General features: G+C 35.5%; 2 protein-coding genes across 4 annotated transcripts in view; one reads left to right on the top strand and one right to left on the bottom strand.

The window, feature by feature from the left end:
• The window catches only part of CSPP1 (centrosome and spindle pole associated protein 1), a 220,981-nt gene that overhangs the window by 182,390 nt on the left and 25,172 nt on the right, over nt 1-13,419 (bottom strand). The window lies entirely within an intron of this gene.
• The window catches only part of PPP1R42 (protein phosphatase 1 regulatory subunit 42), a 41,879-nt gene that overhangs the window by 26,112 nt on the left and 2,348 nt on the right, over nt 1-13,419 (top strand). For both annotated transcript variants that reach the window (XM_082433703.1, XM_082433702.1), the window contains exons 5-7: nt 2,742-2,859; nt 4,755-4,886; nt 7,872-8,031. In XM_082433703.1, coding sequence (XP_082289829.1) covers nt 2,742-2,859; nt 4,755-4,886; nt 7,872-8,031 — 410 coding nt within the window. The remainder of the gene's footprint in view (nt 1-2,741; nt 2,860-4,754; nt 4,887-7,871; nt 8,032-13,419) is intronic.

Below are 13,419 nucleotides of genomic sequence, written 5' to 3'. Positions count from 1 at the left end.
CAGTGAAACTCTCACATAAAATAATTATGGCTGTATCAAAAGCTGTGGAACAAATGCTGTGAAGAGGGCATAATCCAGGGCCCAGGACTGAAGGATGAAGTTACAACTTCTGAAGAGAGCTTTCTTTTACGAAGTCAATTACTTGTCAGTGGATCAGAAGCTTATTCTCCCTTACAACAATTTTTGCTCTCTGTTGACCAAAATTAAGAGAAAGGGAATTAGCTGAGGGGTGGCAGAGCAGGCAAAGAGGAAGAGAATTAACACATTTATTCTTTACCTGCTTTGTTCCACGCACTTTATATCCCACAACAACTAATCCTAATTATCCTTACTTTATAAATGAGGATATAGACTTGCCTAAGGTCAAATAGTAAGAAGAATGTCAGAAAGTTTAGGGTTGCCTGTATATTTTTAAAACAAGTCCTTATATTTTTCATATAAACTATTTATTTGAATACATTACAGTCTAGCACAGAACTTAGCCCATGACTCAATAAATATTGATGAATAATGAAGTAGGCAGAACTCGAGACACCATTTTATATACAAAGACATTGGTCTCAGCAAGATTAAAGTGCTCTGCAGTGGGTTCTGGACATCTGAATGTTCTTCTAATTATTCCCCAAAAGACAGCATTTCTTCATGTAGATGCAGGCACATATCTGGATGTTCCATATTTGTTACCTCCTGGATATGAAAGTTTGGGAAGGATTTTTAATATATAGAAGGGAACTGCTGTCAAAGCTTCATAGTAAGAAAAAAAATATTTTCTAAAACCTAAAGAGTAAATGCAGTCTTATCATAAGAAAAATTTCCAACAATGGAAAAATGAAATATCTAAGCAACAGTAAACATGGATCAAGCAAAGAATAAGATGGAAGGTACAAATAGTTAAATTAAATGGATATACAAAGCTGAATGGTATCAAGCTTTGAAGGTGAGGAAATGCTATGGGAAATAAAAATACCAGGCAATGCATTATCAATTACTTTCAGCTTTGCAATTAAGAATATGTATGAATTAATCCATAATTTGTATTTCCCAATTTTCCCTTACACCCTGTGATAAGTTTGGTCTTGGCATGAGGAAAACAGATAAAAGAATCATAGGTGTTTGCCTGCTGCTATCCTCTGGAACTTTTATTAACTTTGAAATCCTCATACCCATATTCTAAAGAAATGCAACCCTCCTGGATGTGTACAACATCACATATACGGCAGTGCTCTGAAAACCAGAAAGCTCTCCACAGAATTAGTTATTATCAGTATTTATTATTAATATTAGCAAAACATTTGCTTTAAAGTAATGTTTTTGCCCTACTGAAGGTATTTTTCCTTTTTTTTTTTTTCTACCTGTGGCCATTGAATTTTTACAAATCAATCATGGGCTATAGAGTAGAAAAAGTTTTTCCATTACTTGTTTTGAGTAATTCTTTACAGATTAAGTTTGGGGCATATATTGATATAAGAAATAAGGTATAAAGTATATTTCACTTCCATTAAATAGTAGCTAAGGGACTTCCCTGCTGGCGCGGTGGTTAAGAATCGCCTGCCAATGCAGGGGACACGGGTTCGAGCCCTGGTCCAGGAGGATCCCACATGCCGTGGAGCAACAAAGGCCATGTGCCACAACTACTGAGCCTGCGATCTAGAGCCTGCGAGCCACAACTACTGAGCCCGCATGCCACAACTACAAGTCCACATGCCTAGACCATGTGCTCTGCAATAAGAGAAGCCACTGCAATGAGAAGCCCGCGCACCGCAACGAAGAGTAGCCCCTGCTCGCCGCGACTAGAGAAAGCCCGCGCACACCAACAAAGACCCAACGCAGCCAAAAATAAATAAATAAATAAATTAGTTTTTTAAAATAGTAAAGTAAAATATACACATAAAAAATGAGGAAGGGGAGAAAGCAGAAAAGGAATGACAGAAAAGGCATTGGAGACAGTGATACTGGATTGAAAAAAAAAAATCAAATAGGGAGAGAGAGGAGGTGAAGAGGGCAAACTGAGACAGCTGGTTCTTAAAGGCGATCAATCTGTTTTTCTCACATTTATTTGGATTTTCAACCATGGAATAACTTAATTATTCCTTTAAATATCAATAAGCTGATTTTCTTATAAGCTATTAGAACATGCAAATGTTTATGATGTACATAAAACAAAACTGTACCTACAGTATGATGACAATTAAAAAGGAAATCCCTATGCTCAAAAAGAAAACTAGAAGGATACATATTAAAAGTGATCTTTGGGTGATAAGCACACAAGTTTTTTTTTTCTCCTATTTTCCCCTTTGATATTTTTTTAACAGATTTTTAAAAAGAAAAAGCAACAATATATACTGCTTGCAATGTCAATGGACTGCTTACTTAACTACTCCATAATGGCCTTAATCTGTAAACTTCCATAAGCTCCACTAAGAACAGGGCATCTTCTGTAGCATGGAGAGCCAGAGGGAAAGTGGTTTCTGAGCTGCAAGTTGGGTCCATTTAAGGGAGTGTGACAGAGTAGAGTTCTGTGGCCCCCAACTCAGGACCTTACTTTTTGCCTCATCTTTAGTCCTCTCTATTATTAGTATAGACTATTTTATCAAAAAAACATTTATTGTAACCTTCTAGGTACCTGGCACTGAGCTAGAACTCCATGGAAAACAGTTACCTTTAAAAACAGTTAACTGACATGAAAGAAATATTGATAATATGAAATACCTGTGTCTTGCTTTTTTCTTCTCTAATTATAGGATTTGGAGTGTTTACTGAACAAGTTGATGAAGCTGTGGAAAATGGATCTAAACAGAAATCCTGTTTGTCTCAAACCGAAATATAGAGATAGACTGATATTGGTGTCCAAATCACTGGGTACATGTTTATATTATATTAATATGATTTTCTTAGAGAAAGAGAGGTGGTTAACTCTTTAGTTAATTTATCAGCAAGCCTTCAGAAATATGAATATGACATCTGGATCTACAAAAATGGTCAACTTTAAATTTGATATTTTAATAAAAGCAAAAGTTAAAATTGAGAAATAAAACATGAAAAAGATCTGCTGTTCAGAAATAATTAATTAAAACATCAGACACTCTTTCTTTAAAAAGAAAATGTGGCTGTTAACCAACAAAAATGGTTAGTCATAAATGTGTAGAACTTGCTGGCCTTTTGCCAAATTTTCACTGGCACAAATCCTCTGAAGATCCGGAGAGACTCTTGGTTCTGTAGATAAAATTGATCAAGGTTTTCATTGTTTGACACTTGCTAAATGGCACCTTAAGAACATACAGGAGTTCCTTTCATTTGAAAGGGGAGAAGGTGGGGAGTCCTTTTATGAGATCCGTACAAATAATAACATTCCTGAATCTGCACTATATAAGGGGAAATGGACCAATGCTCTTCAATAGGTACCAAGTTATACAGCATCAGAGAGATAAGCACTGCCCTCTCACAGAGGAGATTTGTGAGAGTGTTTCTATGACATGCTGTACTTGAGTATAAAAACTAACGTATGGCAAAACCACTACAAAGCTCATAGCTATAGTAAACCTTGGTTAATCATAATGCTAGTACAGTGGTTCTCTTGGGGGAAAGAGGGGATGACAGAGGGTATATCAGAAACATCCAAGACGATCTTTCAAAACACGTATGTGAGAGTCACACCTTACCTACCCTTTACCCCACCAGCCAAGAGTAGGAAACAGAGAATACACAGGAAGAACAGTCATGTATATTTTTAAAGGTAAATTACTCGTATATTTGTACTTGGAAATACTATCAGTCATTAAAAATCGTGTTTAAAGAAAGACGTGGTAAAATGCTCACAATACAATATTAAAACGTAAGATGTGATACTGTATAAATAGAGAATTCCATTTTTATATAATACATACATATACACACAATACACACCTAGAAAACAAAACAATGCTAAGAAATATACTAAAGTGTTATCCGTGGTTGTCAGTGATTATTTCCGGTTGTGGAATACAGGCAATGTTTTGTTTTCTCCATTTCTTTCAATTTTCCAAATCTTACAACACACAAAATTATTTGTGTAATTTAGTATGCTCAATTGTCAAAACTTTTTAAAAAAACAAAATGTAAAGATAGCTGAAATCTCACTTCATAGAACGAAGAGGCCGGCTATGCGATTATTCCTATTATATCCTATATCTTAGGATATAATAAGCATTATTAATGTATGTACTTTTAAAATACCATGTTACATATATAAAACTTCCTATTGAAATTAACATAAAGTATATTTTACTTTTTCCTATGAATAACCATAGAATTATTTAAATGAATAGATAATATTTAATTTTTGTTGAATATGACGTTTTTGTTTTTTAAAATACTTTATGATCCAAGAAGGGTGACCAAACATCAAACTGTTTATAATAATTACCTTTGTTAGTGATGGGAAGGAGAGATATGGATAGTAATTACAGAGCCTTTTTATGTTTTTTCCATCATGTTTCAGTTGTTTATAATATGCACATATTCTTTTTGAAATCAGAAAAAATAATTAAAAATAAATAAAAGCTCAACAAAAACAGATGCTGTGTAAATAAGGTATTCTAAAAATAAATTTATTTCAGCCTATCGTGTAGCTGTTCATGTGTCCTAAACCAGAGGTATATATATTGTATGTGTATACATAATATTTATATATTGTGTTTATAATATTCATGCTGTATTGATACATAACATTTATAGCATTTATATACTACATTTTTTAACATATATATTTTCTCTAGAATTCCTTGATGGAAAAGAAATTAAAAATATGGAAAGACAATTCCTAATGAATTGGAAAGCATCCAAAGATGCCAAGAAAATCAGCAAAAAAAGGAACAGTAAGAACGAGGATATAAGTAACTCATACATAAGTAAGTAGGCTGTCATTCATTAGTTAATCACTTCTACTAGCAAAGGGAATATTCTACTCAGCAAAAAATACAATACCAGAAATAAGGGGGGTTTGTGGGTACATGCATGTGTGTATAAATGCTCCAGGGAACATAACTATAGAATGGAATGGAGAATATTTGTAACTTTTGAATTCTGAAATTGTGTTTTAAGATTTTGTGTTCACATTAATATTAGAATCCTTGTTACAAAATTAAGAAATAAGAGTTCACGTGCTGCAACTAAAAAAAACATCCTGCATGCCGCAACTAAAAATCCTGCATGCTGCAACTAAGACGCAGCACAGCCAAATAAATAAATAAATATTTAAAAGAAAAAAAAAAACACAATGAGATACTTCCTTATACCTGTCAGGATGGCTATTATCAAATGACAAAAAAAAAAAAATGTTGGTGAGGACATGGATAAAATTGGAACCCTTGCACACTGTCGGTGGGAATGCAAAATGGTGCAACCAATGTGAAAAACAGTATGGCAGTGCCTCAGTATTTTAAAATAGAATAACCGTATGATCCAGCAATCCCACTTCTGAGTATTTATCCAAAAGAACTGAAATCAGGATCTTGAAGACATGTTAACCCTCCTATGTTCACTGCAGTACTATTCACAATAGCCAAGATGCAGAAACCTAAATGTCCACTGACAGATGAATGGATAAAGAAAATAAGGTATATACAAACAATGGAATATTATTCAGCCTTAAAAAAGGGAAATTCTGTAATATGAAACAATGTGGATGAACCTTGAGGACATTATGCTGAATGAAATAAGCCAGTCACAGAAAGACAAATATTGCATAATTCCACATATATGAGGTATCTAAAATAGTCTAATTCGTAGAATCAAAGAGTGGAATGGTGGCTGCCCAGGGCTGGGGGCGGTGGGAGAAACAGGGAGTTACTAATCAACAGGCATAAAGTTTCAGTCAAGCAAGATGAATTAACTCTAGAGGTCTGCTGTACAAAGTTGTACCTAGAGTCAACAATAATGTATTTATTGTACACTTAAAAAATAAACAGGATAGATCTCATGTTAAGCGTTCCTACCACAATTTTTTAAAAAAGCCATACAGAATGTTATATAGTACAGAAGCATCATTTCATACCTTGTTGTAGTTGCTATCATGATAATCATTAATAATTTAAAATGGAAAGCACTCCAGTCTAGGAAGCCAAGAAGAGGGGGCAAGGGAAGAAAAGAGAGCTAATATTTATTGTGCCAAACATTTCAGATATTTATACATACTATTGCTTTAATCATTTTAACTTGTGGGAAAGATAATTATTATATCCATTTTGCAGCTGAGAAAGCTAACTTTTAGAAAGATGAAATAACTTGTCTAAGGTCACAAAGATAGCAGGGAGACAGTGATTAATCAGTTATCTGACTTCATCAAACAGATTTGGCTTCTAGTGACCACTCTACTGATGATTGGCTGAATCATGCTTGGACACAAGGACAATAATGTCTGCTCTACTTAGAAATTCACTTCAGTTTGGTGGGAATTTAGAAAAATCTGCAAATGTGTAAATATGTGATATGTAAACATATAATTTTTATAAACAAAAAGGAACTAGGGAGAAAAATGAGACTATATTATGAAAGAACTTTGAAATTTTAAAAGTATTCAAATAGCTTATATGATTTACTATATTGAAAAACAGACTTTAAGGTCAATTAAATTAAAATTAAATTGAAATTGAAAGCTGACTAGCGGTAATAGAAATTATGTGAGTTTTCCTCAGGAGTACTCAGTTATTCTCTCTTGGCCATCTATAGATGTCCTTCTTCCTCACCACCTACACACATTTGCCAACCCCATTCAAACAAATGGTACAGTTCTGAGCTTCCCAGGCTTACAACCTGTGATATCCCTGGATACACGTATGTAACACGCAATAACTCTGTTCTTAGGTATGTGGCCAATAGCTTACACTATAGTCTTTATGTAAAGTGTCTGTTATTGCCACTCAGGAGAAATGGAAAGAATGAATTAAAGTCTAGAAGATATATTGTGTATTTTTTTTAAATCTACAATATACCTTCAGGTCTTTAGAAGAGCTAAGATGAACCATTTAAAGATACCTCGGTACAACCAAATACATTATAAGTGAACAGGAATTCTTAGGAAGATAGTCATTTTTGTATTTCCTGACTACATATTTTTGGTAGCTTATAAATTTGGAGCTCTATATGGTAAAATTACCTCAGACTTCAAGGATGTTACAATAAAAAAATCTTGTCTTAAATATAGTCACACAACTATATAGCTCAAAATTAGAAGCAAAGTCAAAACACTTTAACAAAATTCAAAATATCTGAATGCCCTTCAGCATTTTTTTTTTTTGTTTGAACTCGTTTTGTTTTATTCAGCATTTACTTTTGTAGTGCTTTGATGGAAATATTCATTTAGTCATTTAATAAACATTTGTTGAGCATCTTCGATGTGCCCAAGACTATGCTAGGCCCTGGGAATTAGAGGCGAATAAGGCAGTCTCCACTTAAAAGGAAATCATTGCTGGAAAGGAAGGAGGATCTTTAAACAGGGAAATGATGTGGAATGTTAAGTGTGGAAATAAAGGTATGAACATATTACAAAAACTATAATTGACTAATCTACTCCCTAGAGGTTAAACACACTGAAAAAATAAACTCATAACAGCTAAATGCAAGGGCAGTTAATATTTATATTAATGTTGGTATACCCATTTTGTCTATGAGAGTTGACCATAAACTTTCCTGTGTAGGTTCTCATGTATGAAAGTCTGGGATATTTTTATCTTGGATATTAATTTTTTATTGGTTTTGTTTGTGGATCTATATAACCTGATCTAATTCCATTTCATAAAACATAATTTTAGATAGCCTAATGCTTTTCTATTCCATGTTTGCAATTTAGTTATTAGTTTCAAAGCAGAATGCTTTTAATTCTTTGTATGCTACAGGTAACTTTGAAACAATGCATCACATAGTTCCTGTTTATTACCCACAGGTGGGTAAGCCAAAATTAGTTTTTTTCTCTGATACACAAAGATACCTTGCAAATGGAAATGCATCTCCAGAAAGCTCCCAAGAAGATAACCCTAAAATTATTGAAGACATGGGGTAGGTTCTTTCAAATATTTTTGTGTGTGATTTATCTTTTGGGGGGAGGATGGGACACCCTCACTGTCAACAGCACAGAGGAATAGAGGCCCTCCGTCTGTCTCCTCGTTCTCTGTTCTCAATTCTTCTTGACCAAGCACACACACACACACAAAAAGAGTTTATTGTTCATCGGCCCAAACAGTCATAAAGTTGCAGTGGAAGGGTTGATTCAGGAAGAGCTGGGAGTCACAGACTAGATACACCTACTGAGGTAGGGCAGGTGACTCAGGAAAGTCCCAGAAGCAGCATGTAAAGATGTCTGAATGAGCAGGGATCATATCAAAGGAGCCCGAGGCCCAGATGATAATGGGTGGTCCATTAGTGAGTAGATGGCTACAGCAGGGCATCTGGTGGCAGAAAGGAGGAGAAGCCAGAGCACAACAGAGATAGGCTACTTTCACCACTTCTCCAAACCAAAGGTTCTTAATCTGGTGTCCCTGAAGGATACATTAGAAGGTTCATTAGATTCTCAAAGAGATTTATGATCCAAAAAATAGTTTAAGAATCACTATTCTAAACCTTGAGTATACACATGATTTAGCTCATTATGAATCAGCTCTGAGTCTCCTAATGAGAAGAAAATTGCTTTTTTTCAGCTTTAAAAAAGATGTTATTGCTCTGTTGTAAAGATAAATCATACCAGAAAATAACTTCCTTTATTCATAAAACTAACAGCCACCTGCTGTATGCCAGACAATACTCAATATAATAAAAACTCAAATGAGATAGTCCTGATCTCAAAGATCTTGCAACAAGTTAGTGTGAGAGTCAAATGTGATACCACTACTATATATTGTGATAAATGCTATGGGCATTATAAACCAGATCCTCATACATCCTACAAATTATCCATTCAACTTTTCTTCATTTATAATCAACACAATGATTGCTCTATTGATCTTTCCAATCATACCATAGTAGTCACTACAATATAATAAAGGGCAATAGCGTATTTCATTGAGAAAGTAATCAGAGCCAGTGGATGTACTTTGGAGTAGATTTCCTTTTTCCAGAACTGCCTGATGAAGGTCACGTGCGTTTGTCACGAGACCCTCTTTGCAGGGTCCAGTCAAGGGATGGTGATTTAGCATTCCTTAATGGAGCCCTCCTGAAGAAGACCCATGAACAACAGTGCTGCACTATCCTACTCCCATTCCCTGAAGAGTGGCTTAGGCTTGCCAGGAGAGGCTTAAGGGAGAGAGAGTCCTATGAGTCTGGAAAACGCTTTATCTGGGGAGAGGCGATAGGATATATAAGGAGTCCTAGTTTTGGTCTTGCCTCCTCTCCATTCACACACACAAAAAACAGAAGCTGTGTGAGAATTTGCCTTACTGATTATGTCCATTATCACTGCCATCAAAACCATAGCCAGTTTGTTCATAGCACCCCAACAGTTTCTTAAAGATTTACATAACTCACGTCAATTCCACAAGTGTTCTTGAGTTTTGTTTCTTTGCCAAGCATTTTGAAAGGTCTTGCTAGTATATCATCAAGGTGGAAAAGAAAACAATAAAAATGAACATAGCCTCAGAAAACAATATTGGTAAATCTGTACATTGCTACACACACTGTTAGATCAGTTGCGAGCTATGGCACATACCACATATTCTATAGCCCCAAGCAAAACTCTAGTCACTAGGACTGCACTGACAAATCACTATATTCTCATTTTCCTAACTAGGAACACTAAACACAGAGCTAAATGCATTTTTAACTGCTAAGTACTGCTAAGATAGGCTACCTAAAGAAACCAGCAGAATAGAGGGGTTCCTGTGAGAATAAAGAATGCCCTGCTTCTGCCACTATCAGTGAAGTTTATTATGTTCATTCCTGATTCCTAAGTTTTATAATGTGAAAAAGTATTACATAAACATTTTCTTTTAAATATTTTTTATTTCCTCATGTAACATTTTCATTGAGGACATGCCAAAATATTGTTTTGGTATCACAAATGATCTAAGTCTTATTAAATGGGAATATCAGTTCTACCTCTCTTTAATAAAGGATGACCAAATATATTACGGAATTTCATTAAGCTCATGATAATAGATGATTAGGCTATGCCTATTGCTAACATTTTACTAATATAGTGTAAGGCTAAGAGACAATGAGGATAAAATCAGAAGGTTAGTAAAGTATTAAAAACAAAATATGCGGCCCAAATGTAAAGAACAGATTTGTAGTTTCTAAAAAAGCTGATTAAACCAATTCCTTCCCTTAATTACTTGAAGGAGGATAATGAGCTGGCATCAGCAGAAGAGTCCCCTACAGTCTATATTTAAGACTCGAGGTGGGGAGCCTGTTCAGAGGTGGAAAGGAGCTTAGAGGCTTCTTCCAAGACGCTAAAAGTATGTGCCCCACACTCCTTTACGGTATACACACTGAAAGCTGTGCCTGTATCCTATGTGGAACACAGTGAAGCAAAATCTGTCCAATGACAGGGGAATGTTTTCCACCTCCTTTATAAATGCATGCAGTCTGTGCTCATGTATATTTACACAAGCCTGCTTTCCCTACAGGGAGGAAAAAGTCAGACTCATTGACGTTGCTTTTGACCCTCAAACTGAACTTGATACTATCAATGTACACTTTAATTAAAGATTAGTTCAACACTATTTTTTATTTAAAGGCTGATTCTGAACAAATGCCTTCACTGTTCAATTAAAAATAACATATGTATTAAACAAAAAATGTGCACATATTGCTTCTTTCTATGTTTGTCACAGTAAATACTTCTGACAGATGTTTCCTCTCTTTTCAAACATGCTAGGAGGTACTTGAGCCTTAGTAATTTAAAAATAGACATTAAATGCAGTTATATATTGTAAATAAGATCCACCGAGAATACAGCACTGTACAACGAAAAGAGCAAACTGTTACTTGATTAACTATCTTTCAAGCCTAAGCGATGTCAATAGAGTCAATTCATCTCTTTTCTTAATGTAAAAATAATAACTTTCTAGATGGGTTAGAATGCCCTTAGCTTCAGATACCTTTAAGGAATGTGAATCCCTGGGACCCATAATTCATAGGAAATGTTCACTGTATGTTATTTAACTATTTATAAAATACCTACTATCTTTAGTTAGAATATGGAAGCATTAGGTTTCTTTGAGTTAAAAAGCGACCTTTAAAAACAGTACAAATAATTTGTTTTTACCACTGTTAAGGTTATGTTTGAACAGTTGTAACAACAGATCTCCTATGTGCTTCAAGAAGAATTTTTTAAAACTTAGATAAGACTTTTAGTCATGAAACTCTGGAATGATCTTATATAAACTCATCTGCAAAGCTCTAAATGTCTTTAATTTTGCTGTGTTCAACCTAACCTCTAATTAACTTTTATATGCAAAATAAATTTATGTATCAGTAACGTAGATATAACATTAAGATTCTGGTTTGCAGTTCTCAAAGAACCCTTTGAAATTAGGACAACCCCCACCTCCCTCAAAAAAAAGCAATAGTGGTGAGCAACAAAGTGTTTCTTTAGAACAGTGTAAGCTCGCTTTTGTGACTTCTAGTCTCAACTCTGTCAATGGCTTACTCTGTGAACAAGAGTTATGTAAGATCTAAGTTATAAAAATTGTATTAGTTATTTTCCATTTTAAAATGTATACTTTGAAAGCTTAGTCTTCATTACCCAAACAAATTATAAAACAAAGTAGGGGGGCTTCCCTGGTGGCGCAGTGGTTGAGAATCTGCCTGCTAATGCAGGGGACAGAGGTTCGAGCCCTGGTCTGGGAAGATCCCACATGCCGCGGAGCAACTAGGCCCGTGAGCCACAACTACTGAGCCTGCGTGTCTGGAGCCTGTGCTCCGCAACAAGAGAGGCCACGATAGTGAGAGGCCCGCGCACCGTGATGAAGAGTGGCCCCCGCTTGCTGCAACTAGAGAAAGCCCTCGCACAGAAACAAAGACCCAATACAGCCAAAAATTAATTAATTAATTAATTTAAAAAAAACACAGTAGGACCCTTTGAGATAAGAATACTATCAGCCCCATTTTATACATGGGGAAAATGAGTGTTGCAGAAGCCCAGTCAGAGGGGCCCAAAGTCACAGGATTGCCATGAGGCAGAGCTGGGACTTGTATCCAGGTCATTGACTGCAAAAGCCAAGCTCTTAACTACACTGCAAGGGGGTCTCAAAAACACCCTCAAGTACAGGCAGATAAAGTAAGTAAGGGAAGCAGGTGAGAATGTGACTGAGGTAAACTGGAGAGCACATGTCCAACTAAAGGCAACTGCAGCCTGCAGCTACTTGGCTCCAAAACAGTATAGCCAGGCAGACATGTTGAGCGTGAGAAATGAGACTAGCTAGCAAGCAAGATATCTAGACTGTGAAATCATCTGATTTTTAAAATGTTTTAAATATTGGATCAAGTTTTTTTCTTTAAAAATGTCCATTAAAGTGAATAAGAAGAAAAAAAATCAAGTAATGCTAGCAAGGACATGGAGCAACTGGAACTCTCACACACTACTGGTGGGAATGCAAAAAATACTTCAGCCAATTTGGAAAATAGTTTGACATATTCTTACAAAGTTAAACACACACCACATTCAGAAGTCCCACTCCTAGGTATTTCCCCAGGTGGAATGAAAACCTATACTCACACAAAAATCTGAGCCCTAATGTTTTCAGTGGCTTACTCAAAATCACCAAAAATTGGAAACGACCCAAAGGTCTCTCAACTAGGGAATGGATAAACAAACTGTGGTACATCCATCCAATGGAATACTACTCAGCATTAAAAAGGAATGAACTAGCAATACATGACACAACATGGATAGACCTCAAAAGCATTATGCTAAGCAAAAGAAGCCAGACTTCAGGGAGATCAGCTTGGTGCTTTGTGATCACCTAGAGGGGTGGGATAGGGAGGGTGGGAGGGAGACGCAGAGGGAGGGGATATGGGGATATATGTATACGTATAGCTGATTCACTTTTTTATACAGGAGCAGCTAACACAACAGTATAAAGCAATTATACTCCAATAAAGATGTTAAAAAAAATAAAATAAGATATAATAAAATAAAGAAGACAGACTTAAAAGGCTACACACTGTATGATTCCATGACATTCTGGCAAAGGCAAAATTATAGAGAGAAAATATCAGTAGTTGCTGAGGACCTGGGGTTGACTACAAAGGGTCAACACAAGGGAATTTTGGGGGGGTGATGAAATGTTGCATATCTTTATTGTGGTAGTAGTTACATGACTGTTAATGTTTATCAAAACTGCTGAACTATACACTCAAAAGAGTGAATTTAAGTCTGTAAATTATACCTTAATTAAACAATAAGGGAAGTAGTTGAAAGGTGAAAAAAAGCACCAACTCTATAAAACC

The sequence above is a fragment of the Balaenoptera physalus genome (assembly GCF_965194825.1).
Source record: "Balaenoptera physalus genome assembly, chromosome: 17".
Lineage (NCBI taxonomy): Eukaryota > Metazoa > Chordata > Mammalia > Artiodactyla > Balaenopteridae > Balaenoptera > Balaenoptera physalus.
This window is presented reverse-complemented; position numbering and strand designations above follow the sequence as displayed.